The sequence below is a fragment of the Trichomycterus rosablanca genome, chromosome 19 (genome assembly GCF_030014385.1).
Source record: "Trichomycterus rosablanca isolate fTriRos1 chromosome 19, fTriRos1.hap1, whole genome shotgun sequence".
NCBI classification, from domain to species: domain Eukaryota; kingdom Metazoa; phylum Chordata; class Actinopteri; order Siluriformes; family Trichomycteridae; genus Trichomycterus; species Trichomycterus rosablanca.
The window spans coordinates 21,627,308-21,650,803 of NC_086006.1; the positions used below are offsets into that span (position 1 = coordinate 21,627,308).

Below are 23,496 nucleotides of genomic sequence, written 5' to 3' on the forward strand. Positions count from 1 at the left end.
GTTTTCTTTCTTAGCACCATGTACTGGGCAGACTGGGGTAATCACCCCAAAATTGAGACAGCGGCCATGGATGGCACTTTAAGACAGACACTGGTGCACGAGAACCTGCAGTGGCCCACTGGTGAGTCTGAGTGCATTAAGCCAAATGCATATTATGTATATGTTTTTTATTTTAATTATTCAGTTAAGTCAAAATTTTCCATGCACTTGTATATCACGTCATGCCAGACCATTGACCAAATCATCCCATTCCTGATCGTGAACCCGCTGCTGATGGCACAACCCTCGATCTGACTAGATCTGAAGAGCCAGATCACCTCACGCCCCCTCTGACACGTGTGCAATCTGCAGCCATTTCTTATCACCCGCCAATGTTGGGTTCCCACACAGAGCCACATTGACGCAGGCTCCCGAAACGTATCTCAGCAGTAGTGGGAAGAGATCTTTCCTTTCTCAAACACTGCCAATTGTGCTTGTGTGGACGATGTATATTAATGAATATTAATGAATATTTAATCTGCAGTGATATGACCTCAGACTGAGCAGCATAATCTAAATTTAAGACACTTTTACATCGGGTCAAAGTGGCATTGGTCATTAAATTATAATTGCTACAGATTTTACATTATAAATACTTAGAATATTTAATAATGGGATGTTAGTTAATCATCTTGATAATCATTGATAATCCTGTCTGTAGACACCCAACTGGTTCCCAGCAGAACCCCTGGATCCCGCCAGTAGTGGGGTATCGTAATTTACTGCTGCCCCACCTGAGTGCCATACTGAACTTTTCAAACCATGCCTGTATGGACCACACTTGTTGGAACAAACTGTTGCCACAATGTTTAAAACCTATATCATTTTTTTTTTATTATTATTTTATTTTGTATGACTGGTAACGGGTGTGGCTGAAACTAGTAGTGGACTCCACAGGACTTTTTTCTGTTTGACTGTGTGAATGCTTGGTTTGACCTCTCTCCCAACTTTTTGTCTGTAGGTCTGGCAGTGGACTACTTCAATGAACGTCTCTACTGGGCAGATGCCAAGCTCTCTGTGATTGGCAGTGTGCGTTTGGACGGCACAGACCCCGTGGTGGCCGTCTCCAACATCAAAAACAGTTCAGTACCAGGACTTACTGTCTTGTATTGCATGAATAGAGACAAGGTTCTTCAAGAGATGTGTTTTGTTTTTATTTGTGTTAGAATTACAGCATGTTGTGTGTGTAAACTGAAATGGAATGAGACGTGTAATGAGCTGTATCTGTGCTGTAGATCTCCTGCACCCGTTCAGCATCGACATCTTTGAGGACTACATCTACGGCATCACCTACATCAACAACATTGTGTTCCGTGTTAACAAGTTTGGAAAGGGTCCAATGGAAAACCTGACAACAGGCATCAACCGCGCCACGGACATTGTGCTCTACCACCGCTACAAACAGCCTGAGAGTATGTGTGTGTGTGTGTGATTGTGTCTGGCATTAAATGCCTCTAGTCTTATGTTCATTCAGTACACGTTGCTCATAGGCTGTTGTGTGTCTGCGGGTGGGTTGGTGTGGTATTTGTTTGGGTTCTGTCTGCAGTGTTCACTGTCCCCTACCCCCTTTCTCGACATGCCATTCGCCTCTTATTACCAGACATTGTATGGAGAGACATGCTATGCTTTATCTGAGCTCGCCCATCACACAGGCACCCAGACCACCCAGAGATTGCATATTGCAGCAACTGCAAGAAAAAAGCTCGTCCAACCGCCCCTCCCACAAACACATTTACATTTATAGCATTTAGCAGACGATTTTATCCAAAATGACTGACAATTGTGTGGATGTTGGATGCTCGGCCAGGTTGATGGTACAGCTGAAATTCGAACTCGGCTCTCAGTGGTGGTGAGCTGGCTCATTAGACTGTTGCACCATAATTTGGAGATTTTTTTCATGCATTTCACTTTTTCTCCCATTCTTGTTTTGTCCAATTACTCATTTGTATCGCTCCTCTAGTGCTCCAGACTTCTACTCGGACACGTGTAGTAATGTAGTGTGTAATATGTGTCTGTGTTTGTGTTAAAAGTAAAAATTTTTACACTCTGTGACACATCATTCTGTCTTTGTGTGTTTTAGTGGCAAATCCATGTGACCGGAAGAAGTGCGAGTGGCTGTGTTTGCTCAGCCCCAGCGGTCCTGTGTGCACTTGCCCTAATGACCGCGTGGCTGATAACGGCACGTGTGTTGAACTGCCCCCGGCCACACAGACCCCCTTCAGTAAGTCCAGTTTACAGTCCAGTGTGTCTACACACTAATGGGAGAGAAACACATGAAAGATATGTTTATGACCAAGCAGTGTAGAGGTGTGTTACATAAATGTGTAGCTACAGAGAGCTGTGTGTGCCAGGCACTTCTTGTTTACTTGTACCCAGTGAGGGGGGTGCGTGGGAGGTTCACTTATTGCCACTTGCAATATATTAATATTAATGGCTTTGAATAACTGTAGGCTGGGTCCCACAATGCTTGCTATTCCCTCTTATAGTATAATATTAAGGCATTTTACATGTGTGTGTACTTTTTTGCCCAATAAAGTTTTCATCCATTCTGACTTAAATGCAGTTCAAGGCATTGTGGCTTCACGGTCTTGCCCAAAAGAGGATGCCCAAACTAGGCAACTGGGTGGTAATCTGAGTTGTATCGTCAGCCTTAAAACCACTAAGCTACAACCACCCATACAAGCACTGGTCATGCTTTAACTTGTCCCCTAATGCTGAGCTATAACAAAGGGCTGTTGAATTAGTGCCCAGAACAGGGTGAGGCCAGTCTTTTTAGGTAATGTCCAGATCAGGTGGAAACAGTCACTAAAGATAAACAGATATTTAAATATAAGAAACTAAAGAAAATTGGAAATGGAACCAGGACAGTCTTTTGGAGTGTGGCCTTTTTATTCTCACATCAATGTTATTGATTTATTGTGTGCCAACCTAATGACTTGTCTGTCTGTCTGTCTCTTTTAATTCTCAGAGCCTATGTGTAACGTTCAGTGTCTGAATGGTGGCAGTTGTTTCCTAAACGATCGCAGTCAGCCCAAGTGCCGCTGCCCCACCAGCTACAGCGGTGAAAGATGTGAGATTGACAAGTGCAGAGATTACTGCAAGAACGGAGGAACCTGCTCCCCATCACGCACCGGTACCAAATCATACCAACTAACACTCTCTGGCCATAAGTATGTAGACATCCCTCCTAATCATTGCGTTCAGATGTATAAATTCAGTGATAGAAATTAAATGGCTCCAACTGTTTAGGGAACGCTCTTTTCTATTTCAGCATAAATGTCCCTAGGTGTGGTGGAACAAACAACCATAAAGCCGCTCAGGTGGCGCAGCGGTAAAAACACACGCTAGAATTGAATGTCAATTGCAAGCCAGAATTTTTTTAACTGAATTCATACTAATGCCCATGCTTTTGGAATGGGATGTTCGACCAGCTTTTGTTTAACTGTCCATATACTTTTGGCCATATAGTGTTTACAGTTTACATCGGTTGATTATATAAACATTCAGAAAAAGCAACTGAGAGCCTGTGTTTTACCTTCAACCTTAATTTTGTGTTGACCCATAATGCACTGCTCAGACTTGTAACAGTGGGATTTTTCAGCAGCACCTACAGTAACCTTTACTTCATGTGTTTCTGATATCCAGGTGCTCCTACATGTCGCTGTCTGAACGGTTTTACTGGGCCCAACTGTAATCAGAACACATGCAAAGACTACTGCAAGAATGAGGGCACCTGTACCGTCAGCCTTGGCAACCAGCCCATGTGCCAGTGCCACGACGGCTTCTTAGGAGATCAGTGCCAGTACAGTAAGTGTTTGTCACAACATTGGCTGGGATGGAACGTTGTTTGTAGCCCTGAATCTTACAATTACAGCCTTTTCATTTTTAAGAAGCCTAGATGTTTATAGCATGGTTTCAGTACATTCTGACTCTTGACTCTTCCCTTGTTAGGTCAGTGTGATGGCTTCTGTGAGAACGCTGGTACCTGTCAGGAGATGGCGAACGGCACCAAGACGTGTCGCTGCTCCCCGCAGTTCCTTGGCCCCACCTGCGACCTGAACAAGTGCTTGTACTGCGGCTCTGGGAAATGTCTGCCAGATTCACTAAATGGAGTGATATGCAGGTACGAATTACAACTTCCTCACCTGCTATTCATTATTTTATTGTTTTCTAAGTGCTTTTCTATATTCCACTTAAAACTAAGGCTTCCCACCAGTTTAGCTTATATACTATAAGCCCCCTGTTCTCACTGTATTATCTAGTAAAATATTGCTAGGGATTGTGGGGAGGATTGTATTTAAGTATACCAAGGGCTGGCATGTCTGAGCGACATCTCCTTCCCCTTGTATATGGTGTTGGTCTTCAAACTGTTTATCAGGTTTATGGATCGTAGCACTAGGGAGCCTGAATGATATGTTAGTTATACTTTATGTTTAAGAATTAACTATGTGTTTTGTTTGTGTAGCTGTGCTAATGACAGAAGACAGCCCAGCTGTTACACCTGCAAAGACTTCTGCACCAACGGTCACTGTTCAATAGACCTGCGCACCATGCTCCCACAGTGCAAGTAAGAGCAGGAGGTCCACACCATGGCCTTCTCTCACACTAACACACACAATACTGAAAACAGTGCCATTCCATGTAAACTCTTACATCACTGCAGATGTGTGTGCTAGACAATTAGAATGTTAATAATAAAAAATGGTGCATCTGCGTTTGTTTACAGGTGTTCTTCAGGCTGGCACGGCTATCGGTGTGAGCACACTGCTTCTCCAGTGGATTCGGGAGATTCTTCTGGGAGTAAGCATTTGTGTGGGAGTGTGTGTGAATAAAAACACGGTGTGGCGTGCGCCGTCTGTGTCTAACGCTTTATTTCTCCGTGCAGACGCAGCCTCTGTGATTATTCCAGTTCTGCTCCTACTCCTACTGGCACTGCTGCTGGTTGGTGCCATCTTGTGGTACAAGAGAAGAATGCGTGGGTGAGTACACGTGCATACTAGCATACAGTTTCATCAGCTTTGATCCACTGATCACTAATTACTCAGCAATACTTACAATACTGAATAGGTTCTTGTGGCCAAAATTATGTGGACACCTGACAACGAGCATTTATGAAGTCAGACACTCATCTGGAGAAAACAATCCTCAATTTCTTGGTATAAAAGAAAAATGGTATAAAAGAGCACATTCAAAGAACAATATAAGAATAGCACTTGACAAGGATGATAGACTGACATGAGAACCGCACACGACGTAGTACAACTAAATAAATAAATAACTTAAATCTGGAGAGATGGCCTGACTTGGAATACAGATTTCCAGTTCATCCCAGAGTTGTTGTGGGCAGGGCTTTGTGCATGCCACTGGAGCAAATGGACCTCACTTTATGCACAAAGAGGACAGTTATGCTGAAACGGAAAACTTTTGTCACAACGTTGAAAGCATATTGTTTATTTCATATAACTGTTGGTGTGTCCGCACACTTTTGGCCATATTATTATTGACCTACTAGTCTGTCTGACTTCATATATTATTACCCAGTCTACATGTCTTTTTTGTCTGTGTTTCAGTCTATATGTACAGTGTATCACAAAAGTGAGTACACCCCTCACATTCATGCAAATATTTCATTATATCTTTTCATGGGACAACACTATAGACATGAAACTTGGATATAACTTAGAGTAGTCAGTGTACAACTTGTATAGCAGTGTAGATTTACTGTCTTCTGAAAATAACTCAACACACAGTCATTAATGTCTAAATAGCTGCAACATAAGTGAGTACACCCCACAGTGAACATGTCCAAATTGTGCCCAAATGTGTCGTTGTCCCTCCCTGGTGTCATGTGTAAATGGGGAGCAGGGCTGTTAAATTTGGTGTTTTGGGTACAATTCTCTCATACTGGCCACTGGATATTCAACATGGCACCTCATGGCAAAGAACTCTCTGAGGATGTGAGAAATAGAATTGTTGCTCTCCACAAAGATGGCCTGGGCTATAAGAAGATTGCTAACACCCTGAAACTGAGCTACAGCGTGGTGGCCAAGGTCATACAGCGGTTTTCCAGGACAGGTTCCACTCGGAACAGGCTTCGCCAGGGTCGACCAAAGAAGTCGAGTCCACGTGTTCGGCGTCATATCCAGAGGTTGGCTTTAAAAAATAGACACATGAGTGCTGCCAGCATTGCTGCAGAGGTTGAAGACGTGGGAGGTCAGCCTGTCGGTGCTCAGACCATACGCCGCACACTGCATCAACTCGGTCTGCATAGTCGTCATCCCAGAAGGAAGCTGACGCACAAGAAAGCCAGCAAACAGTTTGCTGAAGACAAGCAGTCCAAGAACATGGATTACTGGAATGCCCTGTGGTCTGACGAGACCAAGATAAACTTGTTTGGCTCAGATGGTGTCCAGCATGTGTGGCGGCGCCCTGGTGAGAAGTACCAAGACAACTGTATCTTGCCTACAGTCAAGCATGGTGGTGGTAGCGTCATGGTCTTGGGCTGCATGAGTGTTGCTGGCACTGGGGAGCTGCAGTTCATTGAGGGAAACATGAATTCCAACATGTACTGTGACATTCTGAAACAGAGCATGATCCCCTCCCTTCGAAAACTGGGCCTCATGGCAGTTTTCCAACAGGATAACGACCCCAAACACAACCTCCAAGATGACAACTGCCTTGCTGAGGAAGCTGAAGGTAAAGGTGATGGACTAAACCCAATTGAGCACCTGTGGCGCATCCTCAAGTGGAAGGTGGAGGAGTTCAAGGTGTCTAACATCCACCAGCTTCGTGATGTCATCATGGAGGAGTGGAAGAGGATTCCAGTAGCAACCTGTGCAGCTCTGGTGAATTCCATGCCCAGGAGGGTTAAGGCAGTGCTGGATAATAATGGTGGTCACACAAAATATTGACACTTTGGGCACAATTTGGACATGTTCACTGTGGGGTGTACTCACTTATGTTGCCAGCTATTTAGACATTAATGGCTGTGTGTTGAGTTATTTTAAGAAGACAGTAAATCTACACTGCTATACAAGCTGTACACTGACTACTCTAAGTTATATCCAAGTTTTATTTCTATAGTGTTGTCCCATGAAAAGATATAATAAAATATTTGCAGAAATGTGAGGGGTGTACTCACTTTTGTGATACACTGTATATCAACCTGTATGTTCATCTTCCCACCTGATTTTTACAGACAGATGACAAATGAAATAATAAAAATTATATAAGGTGCTATGGGGTGTTTGCTCCATGGTTTGGGTCCACTTGTATGTTTTTTTACAAGATGTAATGGGAAGCATCCACTAGGGGGCGTTCGTTTACAAGTTTATTTCGTGTTTGTTCCTGCTAAAATGTGTTGATTTATGATTATAATTTTTCTCTGCGACCCATTTTTTGACCCAGGGTTTGAAAACCATGCTTTATACCAAAGCATCATAAAGCTGCTCTGGTGACTCATGGTTGCCCACCTTCCTTATTTTTGTCCTGTTTGATTTGTGTCTCGTTTATCTTTTTATTATCATTTGTATGTCTGTTTTTTAATATCTCTCAAACTTGATTTATCATTAATGTCCATCTCTTCACTTACTGATCTTCATTCATCATCCTGTCCAGTGACCTGCGTGGCCCATTATGCAGATCTGTCTCATTAGCTTTTTTTTCTTTAAAATATTTACTAATCGAGCTGTTTCTTTCTCTTCTCTCACTCTTTGACTCTCTCTCCCCATGTGTGTGTGAGATAACCGTGTGTCTCTGTCTCCCAGGTCTTTGAGGCGGGCCAAGCCTAGCTCCAGATGCTTGCGGTAACTCTTTCTCTCTAACAACGGGCCTCAGTGTATTTCTCCCTCTGTACCCACTTCTCCTTCCCTCACAGTGTGCCACTTCATGTGCTTTTCTCCCTCTCCGTACCTTCCTCCCTCTCTCTTTCTCTCTTTTGTTTTTGTGCCATGGTATAAACGTGCTTCTGCCCAGATGACCAGTTGAGAGCGGTCAGTTAGATTGGTGGCAGCGGTGGATGGACTGGCTGGGTGTAGGATGCAGCAGTGGACTGTGTTCAGTTTGTCCATGGCTCTCCTGTCCTGTAGTCTGTGTGTAGATGTGAATGTAGACGGTTGTGCTGTAGTAGGTGCTGTCCTGTGGATATCCAGCTTTCTGTGCCAGCAGTGTGGACACACAACTTCTGGCAATGTTCACCTGAAAGTTACTGGATGTTCCTTCCAAGTGTCAATGTTTCTTGCACGTATGTGTGTGTGCGTATGCAGTGGGGGGTGGTATACCAATAATCAATAAGAATAAGGCATTTGTGAAAATGTCAACAAATTGCTTCTTATCTAAATGTTCTGAAGCAACTTTTACATGAAGAGAACCAATTTACCAGGAATATTACACTTTGTGGGGCCCCAATCAGAACAGAGGACAAAGAAGAAATGCATAATTAATATTTGTTCCACTTAACTATGATGACAACAAGCATTGACTAAAGTGGGGGGACTTTAACTGAAAACCCCTCATATTAAATGATCTCCCTAAGTAATGTTTCAGATAATAAGATGACCACTCATTCATTCATTCATTCAATGTCTGTTTTACCATTGCTTTATCCTCCTCACCCCCGAGATTGGACGCTTTGAAAACAAACAATATCCTGTAACAACACTTGTTCATTTCAGCCTTTTAAATGACATTATACAAAAAAAAAAAGAAATTTTGCTTGGGGACTGTGAGTTATTTAGTGTCCAGTATACTGGACATTTGGAATTAAGAGCATGAAATGTGCAAGATTCTGAAAAAACTTACATATTATTATTACCATTATAACATGTGACATATCAAGTATTGTACATTTATGGCATAATGTAATACATGTTTATAATATTAAAAAGCATATACTAGTTTATACAGAAGTTAAAATTTACATTTTAATTATTTATATGAATATTTTAAATATTTAATTTTAAACTTTTAATTTTAAAAACTCAAACCTTAAAAATGAAAACTCAAACTTTTTAATTAAAACATTTATCTTTGTTCATTTCCCCTTTCCTTATAAACAAACTTTCCTTTTATAGATATATTTTAAAAACAAGGAACATTACTAAAACATAAAACAGAATATTCAGTTTGTGAATATAAATTTTAAATTATCCACATATCTATCTTTCAATATAAATATTTTGAAAATAAATGATATCTAAATTATTCAAATCAAATCCTTTTGCATTTCAGCTTTGAGTTTTTCTTTACTTTTTTTAACGGGACCTTGTGTGGAACTCATAAAAGCAGTTTCGTTCAACTTGAATGCAAAGAAATACATTACATTTTAAACATCTTATGCTTGATTTTTTGGTGCAGCCAGGGTTTCTGCACCTCTGAAAGCTGGTGCTATCACTACCCACCACTGGCAAGTGCTCTGCCCCACTGCATCTAACATCTTGGCTTAGAATCACTTCCCTATCACTATCCTGTTGATATTCATCCCACTACTCTCAACACTGCAGTCTATTACTATCATCTAGTAATTTAAGCACCTCATCTACTGTCAGCCCTTAACATACACGAAAAAGATATGTACAGCACGAAAAATGCAAAAAGTAATACTGATGCACATCTTCTAATTCATAGTTAGCATGACAAACTAAACAACATTCAATACGTTAAATCCAAATGTCCAGCTGGCTGGACATAAAACATTTGCTCGAAATTTAAGTATGTGTAAATACATATTCATCGCTTATATCGTTACCAATCATTACAAAAACCTTCTAAAAATACATCATTTCTAAAACACTTTGGTTATATGTGCACATTAATAGATAAAAACGTATGTTTTGTTCGGTCACGGAGGCAACAAGCGTCTTTCTCAACAGCTGCCATCTTCGGGTCTTTTTTCAAGAAGCTTAAAAAAAATTCTCAATGTCTTTGACCAACCAGTAGAAAGACAGAGTTGTGTTGGAGTGTCTAAAAGTGAGTGTAACAAAGTAAAACTTCCTGTTGAGTTATAAAACCCAGAAAAAAAATGTCCAGTATACTGGACATTAGGAGTGAGGAGGTTATACTAGTCAAGGTCGCGGTGCGTCTAATTTATTGGCCAAAGGCAGGAAACACCCCGGACAGGTCCATCACAGTTTAATTTGGGCAATTTTTTATCTCTAGTTGACCTGACACACAGACACGGGGAGAACATGCAAACTACACACAGAAAGGACCCAGGCCGCTCCACCTAGGAATCGAATCCAGGACCTTCTTGCTGTGAAGCGACAGTGCTACTCACCAAGCCATTCAACATGGCATTAAAACATGAATAAATAAACGAATACATTATCACATGATATTTTTAACTTTATATCTATATACACATTTTCAACTCTAAACAACTGATATTTAATAATTGAACTGTTTGGTTATATCACCCACCCCACTGCATAGTGACTGTTTGTGACCAAGCTGTCCGGGCTTCTACAGTACTATTCCATGTGTATGTTTCTAGGCTTCAACCGTATGCTAAGTAAGCGCTTCTGATAATATCTCCAACACAAGCTGACTGTTTTCTTTTGTTTGTGTGTGTGTGTCCACAGTGCTAAGGGGTTCCAGCACCAGAGGATGACCAATGGGGACATGAACGTGGAGATTGGGAACCCTGCATATAAGATATATGAGGGAGAGCCTGATGATGATGCAGGAGAGCTGCTCGACTCAGACTTTGCTCTGGATCCAGACAAGGTTAGCATCACACTCCACACAACACAATCAATCCACTTACATTCACATCTAAGACTTATATACTGAAGCAGCAAACATCTGGTTATGTACACAAGTGCACTGCATGGCCAAAGGTGTGTGGCCACATTGCCTAATGATTGAGTTCAGATGTTTCTGCCACACACATTGCTAACAGATGTGTGAAATCAATTATATCAAATAAATTGAATGCGTCCAAATTTGTCTCAGCAGCTTGGGGAAGGCCCTTTCCTACTCCAGCAGACCTATGCCATACGCTGCCATGATTTAAAATTTCAGTTAGCAGTTTTTGGAAATGATGCTTAAGCGTTTCAGGTCCCTACTATCTGGCCTCTTTGGAAGTATTTTGGTTGTTTTGTATTGCTTTTAGATTTTTTAGTCACCTTCCGATTTTTCTCAGCATTATACCAATTTTTTAATGCCATCAGCAAATAATGTTGAGCGCATAGCCACTGATGCACCACTGCTCTCACATCATCATCACATGAAAATCTTCTTCCCCTTAAAGCTTCTTTGAGCGTTCAAAAAGGTGGAAATCAGATGGAGCTAAATCTAAAAGCTCTCTGTCTCTCAGACACGACCAGTTACTACTCCTACCACCCTGGACAGACTCGTCTAAAATGGTGTATAGTGTGTGACATCGTCGCCGATCAATCGTGTAGCATGAAAACCACAACAACTTAAAAGACTCCCGATTACAAAAGATGAAGTCGTGTAGTGTGAACTGTACAGCCATCTGAACACTTTAAAAGTCATGTAGTGTAAACTTAGCATTACCAACACTGTATATATCGACATTTGCTTTTGTCTCCCTCCAGCCCACAAACTTCACCAACCCAGTCTACGCCACGCTTTACATGGGAGCCCACAACAGCCGCAACTCTTTGGCCAGCACGGACGAGAAGAAGGAGCTGCTGTCTGCAGGGGACGAGGACATGGGCGACCCGCTGGCATAGAGCCGCCCCCCCTCTGTGCCGAGCAACCTCTGCCTGCCTGCCCGTAAACCCCCATGCCTTTTACACAACGAAAGAAAAGCAACAAGAGAGCAAGAACACTGTACAAAATGTAAAAAAAAATATGAAGGACTAATTTTTGTATGTGATTCCAGTATTATATTTTATCCTTTGAGAAATTCCTTCTGGTCGGAGAAAAGGACATTTTTCTATGCCTTCTTTTTTTAAAGCATTACTCACCTAGCAAACATCTCTCACACTCTCCTTCATGTAGCCTCTACCTCTGTGCTAAACGAGATGCCAACAACTGTAAAAACTGTAGAGTTGTTTAGGGTTTTTATGTCTGATTTGTATAGAAGAATGATATAGTCGGGATTTTATGTTGCTGTCATCAGTGAACCAATAAGGGAGATAAATAGGTGGGCTAAATCACAGATCACGAATGGTACTGATGTCAGACCAGTCTGTATTCGAGTGTGTGTCTGTACTGCCGTAGGAGAGACGTGTGTGTGTGTCACTGTGCAAAGGAAACATCCTAAACAAGGCTTATCATGATTGCCTTACGTTTTATTTGTTTTACAATTCAGTAGACATTGCAGTAAATGTAAGCCAGTGACTCTGTAATGCTTTTAGTGGTTATAGAGATTGAAGACGTGTACGTATGAATATTCATTCATCCATGCGTCCATCATTAACGACGGATGGAGAGTTTTTTTTTTTTAATGAATAACATTCCAGGACGTGTAGTTGTGGCCTTTGCGTGTATGTGTTAGCAGGATGCCCAGAAGAGTAAGTTAAAGGGAAGAGACTAATAACGGTGTCCACTTCTTCCCTGATGCCGCGTCTTCCAGAAGGTAGGGACCGTAAGGATTAAAAGGGACTGATTGTTGCCCACTGGGATTTTAAGGGAGTGCTTTAGTGTACCACTTTAATGGAAACTGCAGTGTATAATTTTTTGCTTTTAACTGTGCAGTGTCTTAAGATTTAGATTTTAAAGCTTGACTGTGTGTGTGTGTGCGTGTATGCGTGTGTTAATGTTTGTATCGGGTCCGTAGACTTTTCTGCCCTGACTCACTGCCTCACTGCTACTCGTTCTCAGTGTCTTCACAGGAAAAGGAACTAATGCATGTAACACCAAACGTTCAGTGTTCACTCAGTGTCCAACTTCAGCTTCTGCTTGGTTCTCGCCATCATTTAGTCAAGTCTGAGGTTTCAGAAACAGGGACTGATTACACCCGAACCCGCAGCCGTTTCTGTACTCCTGCTCATTTGTTTTAATTCTGTTTGTTTCTTTTTATATACGCGGAAAAGAAATTAAACTGCTTTTTATAGTAGAAATGCATGGTGGCGCAGCCCTTCTTTTGGAGAAACAGAGTAACATTTCACTATTTTTTGCTGGAGACCTTCATAACCTACAGAAGAGTAATGGATATTGTTATAATTACGAAATAAAATCAGTGTGTACAGAAAAGATGTGTTTTCTGCTTCCCTGTCCAGCTTCACAGCTCCAGTCACAACAGAAAAGCACTGAACAGGAACTTCTAAACCATTCAGATGATGGATGCAGAACAATAAGTTAATTAGTGTAATAACTTTACTGTTTTTTCTACCGTTATTGTCCATGATGATACTGAAATGATTTAGTAACATCTCTTTAGCCACATTAAAAATATCAGTATTTGGGGCACTTGGGTGCCACAGTGGTAAAACACGCTAGCTTAAGTTTAAATTTCTCTGCAATACACAGCAATGATTGGCTGGCCCAGGGGAGGGAGGGCGGTAGAGGTTACTTATAACTAGGGCCCTACTAAATTCACAAAAGGCTCAATTCATGGTCCTCGACACAGTTTGGTAGGCCTTACTCATAACTACTGCAATTACAATCTCTACTGGCTAATCGATGGCACAGAGATGGAAGATAATGAAGATGACTCTTTATTATGCGATATGGATCCCCATATGAACCCGCCTCGTGCAGGTGGGGGGAAAACGGTACTTTTTACTTTTTGCATAAATACTTATTAAAAATGTCTGATATTTTCACTTTTTACATTTTTTAAATAATAAGTAATATTTTAAGGGGAAAAGTGTTTTCAGACATGTATGTTAACAGCCCAATAATATGCTGATGGTAAACAAGTATTTAAGCCCTAGTTTTTACTTCACCTGCTACCAGTGCATATAACCACTTTAAATTCACACACAATGCACACAGTACATGAATTGCACAAGTTTATTTTCATTTCAGTTGCAGTATACCAAATGAAATATTTAAAATGTAAAAAAATAAAAGCAGTTCAAGATGCATATACAGTGCTCAGCATAAATGAGTACACCCCAACAGATTCGTCAGAAAACCTTTAGGTTCCTTTCAGAATCAACATTTTCTATGGGATACTATACTACAAAATACTCCTACAAATGTGGGTCATTGATTGCAAACAAGTTTGTTAATTTGCACACACAAAAGTAAAAAAAAAAAAAAAAAAGTCTTAGGGCCAAAGCTAAAGTTTAGACTACAAAATTCTAATTAACAAGAATTCAACCAGAGGTGAGTCTAATTATTCATTAAACAGGTGTCCAGCAGACAGTTTACTATTAAAAGGGCGTTACTTAATACCCCTTCTTACTTCATTCCACATGGAAGAGAAATGTCACAAGACCTAAGAAAGAAAATAATTTCTTTACACAAGAAAGGTGATGGCTACAAAAAGATCAGCAAAGTTTTACTTAACAGTCAGAATACTGTAGCAAAAGTGATAAACACATTTAACAAAGATGGAACTGCAACGATCTCACAGAGACGTCCAGGCTAACCACAGAAGTTAACACCTAAACAGGAGCGTCTTCTGATGAGAAGGGTAAAAAAAAAAACGTTCACTGCAGTTAGCTAAAGAAGTAGAAAGCCAGACTGGGGTGACTGTTTCCTTTGACACAATACGGCATACACTGCAAAAGAATGGCATGCATGGGTGCCATCTGTGATGTATTTTGTAAGAATTGACCTTTCTGTTATACCGTAGTTGTGGTAATGCTGGGATATGTTGTTCACTTTCTCATCAGTGGTTGTAAACTGTGGAAAACGCTAGTAAACATGCACCTGTTGTGCTAGCGGTAAATCTCGCTCTCTTTCTGATTATTTATCATTTATCCAGTACTAACGTGCGTACTGCTGATATACCACCGTCAACGAAGGAAGCCTCTCCTAAAGCCCATGCACAAAAAAGCCCCCCTAGAATTTGCCAGGGCCCATGCTGAAAAAGATGAAGACTACTGGGACTCTATATTCTGGAGTGATGAGACCATGATAAATGTTATTGGAACTGATGGCTTCCAAACTGTATGGCGGCGCAAAGGTGAGGAGTACAAAGAAAAATGCATGGTGCCTACAGTGAAACATGGTGGTGGCAGTGTCCTTATGTGGGGCTGCATGAGTGCTGCTGGAGTCGGGGAGCTGCATTTCAATAATGGTATAATTAATTCACAGATGTACTGCTCTATATTGAAAGAGAAGATGCTACCATCACTTGGTGCCCTTGGTTGTCGTGCATTAAAAATCGTCCTTAAAAGTCATGGAGTTTATACAAAATACTAGATGTAGTACTTTTTGATGTGGGGTGTATTAATTTTTGCATCAACTAATTTGAGTAAAACTGAAGATTTTGTAATCTAAGTTACATTATTAACCTTACTTTCATGTTATGGGTTAAACAAATGTTCTATATACAAATGTTCTATAAGTCTTGTAAAAATTTTGGAAATTGTTCTTGTGTTCAGTGAGATATTGATTGAAATCTTACTTTTTAAAGGGGGTGTACTCATTTATGCTGAGCACTGTATCAAGCATACATAATTGTTGTTTAATACAGATATAAGACCTGACAAAGTTCATGTACAACTGATGTTTCAAATTAAACTGCAAAGGAAGATTCATTTTTCTTTCCATTGGCATCCTTTAGACTTGTAGTGCCATCGGCCTTTATACACACAGCTGTATAAATGTTCCTGGAGAAGAAGAAGGACCAATGGAGAAATCACATCCTTGATGTCTGGGCAGGGTGCCAGAATGAGTGGTTGAAGAGTACAAAGATTCTGGCATGATCTGTCATACCAGTTGAAGCTTTCTTTTTTTTGTTGGAGTCTGCCTTTAGTTGGTGTGGGGAAGTCGGGACATGGGGACATGTCCTGGCCTTTATGTGCTGGCCTTTATGTCCTGGCTTGTGCATGAGCTGTAAGTCGTAGGAGCAATGGGAAATTGGGAGATTCTACTGGAAAAAAACAGAAAAATGCACTTTTCTAATCACTCCATCCATGTTGCAATGAAAAAAACTAAAATCTCCTTTCATAAAGGTTAATGCCTGGTCCTGATTGGTATGACTGGAATTAACTCTCTGGTGGTGTTGCACAGATGGCAGTCGAGTAAACAGACTTACCTATATGAAATAGTGTATCTTAGTCTCTTTGGTCAATTTGTGACTAGTGTGTGAGAAATGATACCTAAGTGTATGGTAGTGATTCAGCACACTGATCAAAAAATAACTGGCATATACTGTATATATGATACATGCATATAAAATAAATTAATAAATTGCACTTGTGTAACTTATAAATTCTAAAATATTGAAAGACATGTACTTGCCTTAAGTTTAATCTTTCAGGTCCAATCCATTGGTCCCATTGGTCTACATGCTGGACTGACTCTACGACCCATCTTTATTTAAGCTGCAAAGCCTCTAATGTAGTGAGATGCATCCTAGGGTCTCACCTTAAGCAACAAAATGGGACACATTACATGTGGTATAATTCACTGGCTCTTTCTGCTTATAATGTAGAAGAAGAGCTTCCCAAATCTTTCAATGTTCCACTACCTTATTATAGCTGAGATTTCCAGCATTTTGTCGAAACAGTCTTAACTCAACCCTCCTGAATCCATGGATGCTGCAAAGCCTCCTTTGCACTGAGGCGCATCGTGGGATTCCATCTAAAGGCAGCAATAAGTAATTCTTACAAAATATGCATGTTCTTATCTGTATCAATGACATTTTAAACTGGTGAAATTGAAAGTCAATCAACTATTTGGTGATCACTTACGTCAGGCAACGGTTCAAAAAGTCCAGAAAAAGCTCATTGTCCGTATTCAAAATGCGGGAAAGATTTTTTGAGCCGGGGATTCTTGGCCTGCCATTGTGATTAATGATTCTTATGGGTCGTCCATAACAGTCTGTTAAAATAATATAAGAAATAATTGTATAAAGTGTTTTTTCTCTAACAAATAGTAAATTCACAAATTATTTTCTTAATGTATTCAGCTGGAGGATATCCAATCACCTAATGTATTAAAAAATCCCAAAACACTTGATTTAATATCTAGTACTACAACATTTACTGTTACTAAATGTTACTAGAAAACTATGTTTTATACCTCCATAATAAGGGACATTTGGTCCACCTCGTCCTGTCCGAAAAAGAGGGGCTGGCCAGCATACAGCTCAAACAATATGCAGCCTAGACTCCACATGTCAACTGCAGTAGTGTAGTGCTTGCGTACAATGACCTCTGGAGCACGGTACACATGAGTCCCGATGCATGCTATCTCTGCAAAAAAAGGAGTGAAGTAGAAAAGATCAGAGGTGGATGGATTTAAAGGACAAAAATAAGTGCAGAAACATTCAGTTCTGCTCACTTTGCAGAGGTTCATAACAGCTCATTCCAAAATCGATCACTTTGATGCCACCTTGGTTTGTTAATGACAGCGCGATGTTCTCCTTTACAGACAAAAAGTTACAAGTGAGCCTTGCACATATTACATGCGTTTCTTGCTTTTTAAAATCATGTTTCATATGTAACTAATCAAACCCAACATCTGAGATAACAGTACTTACTGGTTTGAGATCCCCATGAATGATCTTTTCATTCTCTAGCATACTCAGGCACATCAGCATTTCTCGGGCAATGTGGCGTACCTGAGCTAGACATGTCCTGGCTTGTGCATGAGCTGTAGGTCGTAGGAGCAATGGGGAATTGGGAGATGATTCTACTGGGAAAAAAAACAGAAAAATGCACTTTTCTGATCACTCCATCCACGTTGCAATGAAAAAAACTAAAATCTTCTTTCATAAAGGTTAATGCCTGGTCCTGATTGGTATGACTGGAATTTACTGTCTGGGGGAATTGCACAGATGGCAGTCAAGTAAACAGACTTACCTATATGAAATAGTGTATCTTAGTCTCTTTGGTCAATTTGTGACTAGTGTGTGAGAAATGATACCTAAGTGTATGGTAGTGATTCAGCACACTGATCAAAAAATAACTGGCATATACTGTATATATGATACATGCATATAAAATAAATTAATAAATAGCACTTGTGTAATTTATAAATTCTAAAATATTGAAAGACATGTACCTGCCTTAAGTTTAATCTTTCAGGTTCAATCCATTGGTTCCATTGGTCTACATGCTGGACTGACTCTACGACCCATCTTTATTTAAGCTGCAAAGCCTCTAATGTAGTGAGATGCATCCTAGGGTTTTACCTTAAGCAACAAAATGGGACACATTACATGTGGTATAATTCACTGGCTCCTTCTGCTTATAATGTAGAAGAAGAGCTTCCCAAACGTGCACAGCTTTGTAATTTGGGACACACCTTTCAATGTCCCACTACCTTATTATAGCCAAGATTTCCAGCATTTTTGAGTCTTAACTCAACCCTCCTGAATCCATGGATGCTGCAAAGCCTCCTTTGCACTGAGGCGCATCGTGGGATTCCATCTAAAGGCAGCAATAAGTAATTCTTACAAAATATGCATGTTCTTATCTGTATCAATGACATTTTAAACTGGTGAAATTGAAAGTCAATCAACTATTTGATGATCACTTACGTCAGGCAACGGTTCAAAAAGTCCAGAAAAAGCTCATTGTCCGTATTCAAAATGCGGGAAAGATTTTTTGAGCCAGGGATTCTTGGCCTGCCGTTGTGATTAATGATTCTTATGGGTCGTCCATAACAGTCTGTTAAAATAATACAAGAAATAATTTTTACAGTGTTTTTTTTCTATAAATAGTAAATTCACAGAATATAAAGAGATTACCAAAAAACAGCTCCTTTCTTCTCTTAATGTATTCAGCTGGAGGATATCCAAGCACCTAATGTATTAAAAAAAAACCAAAAAAAAAAACACTTGATTTAATATCTAGTACTACAAAATGTACTATGTTACTAAATCCTAAATAAATATGTTTTATACCTCCATAATAAGGGACATTTGGTCCACCTCGTCCTGTCCGAAAAAGAGGGGCTGGCCAGCATACAGCTCAAACAATATGCAGCCTAGACTCCACATGTCAACTGCAGTAGTGTAGTGCTTGCGTACAATGACCTCTGGAGCACGGTACACATGAGTCCCGATGCATGCTATCTCTGCAAAAAAAGGAGTGAAGTAGAAAAGATCAAAGGTGGATGGATTTAAAGGACAAAAATAAGTGCAGAAACATTCAGTTCTGCTCACTTTGCAGAGGTTCATAACAGCTCATTCCAAAATCGATCACTTTGATGCCACCTTGGTTTGTTAATGACAGCGCGATGTTCTCCTTTACAGACAAAAAGTTACAAGTGAGCCTTGCACATATTACATGCGTTTCTTGCTTTTTTAAATCATGTTTCATATGTAACTGATCAAACCCAACATCTGAGATTACAGTACTTACTGGTTTGAGATCTCCGTGAATGATCTTTTCATTCTCCAGCATACTCAGGCACGTCAGCATTTCTCGGGCAATGTGGCGTACCTGAGCTAGACTGAGCCTTTTATGCTTGTGACTCTTTATGAATTCATAAAGGTTTGGCCTGAGTGGACAGACAGAAACACATTCAGCATTTTCTGCTGCCTGTTTTTTAGACAGAAGGTTTCCATTCTTACATCCACACACATTCAAACTCAATTACCCCAGGAGCTCAAAGATGATACAGAGCTGGTTACGGAAGGTGAAGTAATCCTTCATGTGGACTATATTGTAGCAATTGTTTTTGTCTTTTTTCTTCAAGAAATCCAAGATCTTCAGCTCTTCCAGGATAGCCCTAAAAGAAGGCCAAATTGAGTTATTTTATCCACAGCACTTTTTAAAAAAGGATCCAATGTCATTACCGGCTGTAGCATCAAAGACCTGTGTATGGTTTAATTTACACTTATTGTTATAAAAATATAAGTGTTTGTGTATTTAGTCTATGAAGTCAAATAATTCATTTTGAAATATAACATCATGTAAGGGTGGAGTTTAATATAAAACCTGTTGGGGCGAAGGACTTTTACTGCCACCATCTCGCTGGTTTTGTGATCCAGGCACTTATACACTTCTCCATAAGATCCCTGTCCAAGCTCTTCTAGCACCTCGTAGCGGTAAGCAATGTGATCATGCATAACCTGTAAACCCAACAAGAAAAAACAGTTAATTCTATAATAATCTTCAGATTTTCTGACAGAACTAGCTTTTGAACTATTAATTAGACAGAAAAATGGACAGACTGTTACTTTGGTATAGGTGCCAGTCCTGTCACCGTAGCCTGGATTCTTTAAAGTGGTATCAGGTCCTCCATTCTTAGTTATATGACCCAAGTACCAGAGCTCGGAGTAATGACTGATCTCATATTGCTCAAACTTGGTCATGTTCTTGCCAAAGCACTCCAGCACAACTGAAACACACACACAGTGGATTAAATTAAATTGGTGACCATTTACTTCTGAGCTGTTATTAGTAAATTAGATGTAATCAATGGATTTGTCATTAAAAGTCATCAATGTATTGTTATGCTATTAATCAACTAGGTGGTTTTTTACAATCCTTGCAATTCCATGTCATTCACTTTTGAGGGCTTAATAGCTACAGACACAACACAACATCCTATTACAATAAAAGTACACTAAATAAGATGTATTTAATGTTTCAGATCCTCCACTGCCAGGGCTGGTCAGTCATAGTGCATCTAGGAGCACACATGCTGATCTAAATTCTATATTTCAGACTAACATCACCCTAAATGGCTGTTTTAAAATGCTTGATAAATCTATATGATCTATATGGTGCTTTGTCTTTTACCTGTGGGGGACAAGGGAAACGAATCAACCTCCAATTGCTTCTTTTGCTGCTGTTTGTTAGAAAGGCTTGGGGGGTTGATGAGCTCCGGAAGTTTCTCTTTTTTTGTCCTATACCCCTGAGACACTGGTTTCTGATCCTGTGTGTACAATACATTAGTAAACTGATGTTTTAATGGCTTTCTATTTTCTAAATTCTACATGAAACATTGGTCAGGGTGCATAAAAGATTAAAATATGCACATGAGAATGCACCTGGTGGACTCCAACATTGTTCAGTTTGTTCTTCTTTCTTATGTTGGGCAGAACTCCAGAGTCTTTGCAGTTGGGTTCAACACGATTGGTCACCCGTGATTTTGCATGCAGGGCCGGCAGAGTGCTCTAAAAGAAAGGACAGTAGAGTGGCCATTGCATTACATTCTTGACAAATGTTTACAAAAGTTTTACAAATTTGGTGTGACCCTAGACAATGACTACTCTTTGTAGCCAATCTACATCTGATCACCCATAATGACAAAGTGAATGTTTTGTATGTTTTTAGTTTTTCACAATTAAAAAACAGAAACCAAAATCATTTATTCGCAAAAGTATTTAGACCCTTTATCAAGTACTTTCCAAAATGAAGAAGAAAGCCAATTCCATTGCAGAGCTTTGGCCACCCCCTTCCCATCTTTTTAGACTTTTCAAAGCATTTTAAAAATTGTTACATTGAAGCCAACTGGTGTCGTTTGCAACTGTCTTCATTTTATAATAATATAACATATCAAAGGGACAGATGAATAATCCATGTTTAGTATGTGGTTAAGGAAATCTGTTTGATGTGGACTGTATCACTGAGACGATCTTACCTGCTGCTCATAGGGCCAGTGTGCAGGCTTAACTGGATTTTTGTTGAGTTGTGGGGGGGCATCGCACCTCCCACGCTGTGGAGAAAAAAAAAACATGTATCTAACATGTAGGATGACAACCAGGGGGCTCAGAAAGGATTTGACTTTTTGGACACTCTATTGTGTTATGGATTTGATTTTAATTAGATATAATTGGCATTTTTTTCACCCATCAATCTACACTTACACATCTACATCCATAAAGACAAAATGAGAACATGTTTAAAGTTATTTTTCATATTTAATTAAACGTAAAATTCCCAAATTGAAATCTCTTATTCACAAAAGCATGTAGACACTTTGTCCAAGACTTTCCAGTAGTACAGCAGAAAGCCAAACCCATCACAGGGCTTTGACCACCCCTCCTCATGATTTTACACTTTTTAAAGCATTTACAAATTTGGCTTTAAAAAACGTCTAGGTCGCAACAAGCCGGTATTTCTACAGATTAGTGATGCTTACTTACCTTTTTATTTATGTGGGGAAACATTTCCCACTGAGAAAAAAAGGTATTTTGCAAATATAAATCTAAGCACAGCGATCTCGACACCCACTCTGAATAAAGCCTCGATAGAGTGAAGGTCTTTACTTCAGCATTCTAATCCTTCTACTGCTCTGTGACGTCACAACCGCGTTACACTAGCACCTGTATTCAGAGATCAATTCATTTCAGCAACTGCTGAATCTTGGTCGTCAGGGTCGCGGCGTGTCCGGTTCCACCGAATAACACTGTGTATTTCGCACAAAGCAGAAAAAACCCTTTGGCCATCTCTCCCCCTCAGCCGTAGTCAGTAATATCTGTGTACCTATCACCGATCACCTCCCAGCACTTACAACATTTTATATTACATTTGTTAAAATACACATTTAAGGCCAAATTTCACTATCAGATAACGACTGTGAGTCTTTAATATTTCGATTTTTATTAGACTATCATTATTGGGTCATTCTATAATTTGGGGTACATTTCACATCACCAAAAAAGTACAAAAACAATGTTCTTTCTCAATAAAACAATCAGTGGTTCAAGTTAATATATTCCTTTAGTGTAACATATCCACTATTTGCAAAGCTTAAACATTTTTTTTTATATATTAAAGGGACAGTAGATGTAGACTACTAGGTAACTTAGTTGACAGGTAACATAGTTGACAATTTCCCTATTTTGACCCATAACTTCAGTGGTAGACCTTGCCTGGCTGACCACATGTCATTTCATGAACAGAATAATGTCTAATTTGAACATACATTTGAATTAAAATTATAAAAAAATTGTAACCATAACAATGTATGTAACATAGTTGACGGTCAATTAATATACTCATTGACAATGTTCTATTATAGATAAAATATTTTAAAAAATAAGAGGACATTCACCACAGTTTGTTCAATATACCCTCCACAGAGAAAAATGATATCATGTAATGCTGGTCACATAGTTTTAGAACAAACCATTTTTGAGTTGCTGAGTGGAGTTCTGTTAGTAACATAGTTGACAGAACTTTTGTGGACATTAATAAATAAAGATATTTAAATTATTTAAAAGAGAAACTCAATTTAAAAAATGTTATTTTTCTTTAGTATTTAAACTTTTGAAATAAATAAAAAATAGATGTTGTTGCCCTTAATGATTTTATTCATAATTTTGAAACCAAGGCACCCTCAACTTAAAAAACGGACACAGCAAAAACTGTTCATTTAGGAACATCATGACAAATGTCAAGCTAAATGAAGCATTGGATGCACATAATGTTTTTGTGATATTACAACATGTTTTCCATTAAT

The 23,496-nt window shown here is 39.6% G+C and overlaps 2 protein-coding genes across 2 annotated transcripts in view; one reads left to right on the plus strand and one right to left on the minus strand.

Moving 5' to 3' along the window:
• The window catches only part of lrp1ab (low density lipoprotein receptor-related protein 1Ab), a 146,247-nt gene extending 133,044 nt beyond the window's left edge, over positions 1 to 13,203 (plus strand). Inside the window, exons 78-89 of the mRNA XM_063016137.1 lie at positions 15 to 121; positions 1,001 to 1,120; positions 1,275 to 1,451; positions 2,120 to 2,260; positions 3,008 to 3,172; positions 3,685 to 3,846; positions 3,991 to 4,162; positions 4,505 to 4,606; positions 4,766 to 4,839; positions 4,925 to 5,018; positions 10,617 to 10,761; positions 11,598 to 13,203. Coding sequence (XP_062872207.1) covers positions 15 to 121; positions 1,001 to 1,120; positions 1,275 to 1,451; positions 2,120 to 2,260; positions 3,008 to 3,172; positions 3,685 to 3,846; positions 3,991 to 4,162; positions 4,505 to 4,606; positions 4,766 to 4,839; positions 4,925 to 5,018; positions 10,617 to 10,761; positions 11,598 to 11,735 — 1,597 coding nt within the window. The 3' untranslated portion in view covers positions 11,736 to 13,203. The remainder of the gene's footprint in view (positions 1 to 14; positions 122 to 1,000; positions 1,121 to 1,274; positions 1,452 to 2,119; positions 2,261 to 3,007; positions 3,173 to 3,684; positions 3,847 to 3,990; positions 4,163 to 4,504; positions 4,607 to 4,765; positions 4,840 to 4,924; positions 5,019 to 10,616; positions 10,762 to 11,597) is intronic.
• A 3,174-nt stretch (positions 13,204 to 16,377) lies between these two features.
• Positions 16,378 to 21,717, minus strand: LOC134333905 (dual specificity tyrosine-phosphorylation-regulated kinase 4-like; the record flags this gene model as incomplete). Its single annotated transcript, XM_063016071.1, has 18 exons — positions 16,378 to 16,497; positions 16,601 to 16,713; positions 16,824 to 16,953; positions 17,155 to 17,327; positions 17,416 to 17,497; positions 17,615 to 17,766; positions 18,139 to 18,506; positions 18,617 to 18,746; positions 18,827 to 18,881; positions 18,983 to 19,155; positions 19,244 to 19,325; positions 19,443 to 19,581; positions 19,681 to 19,812; positions 20,022 to 20,155; positions 20,264 to 20,424; positions 20,829 to 20,964; positions 21,080 to 21,205; positions 21,673 to 21,717. Coding segments are annotated over 12 exons (1,380 nt in total), but the record flags the coding sequence as incomplete, so codon positions are not given.
• Positions 21,718 to 23,496: the final 1,779 nt, after the last annotated feature.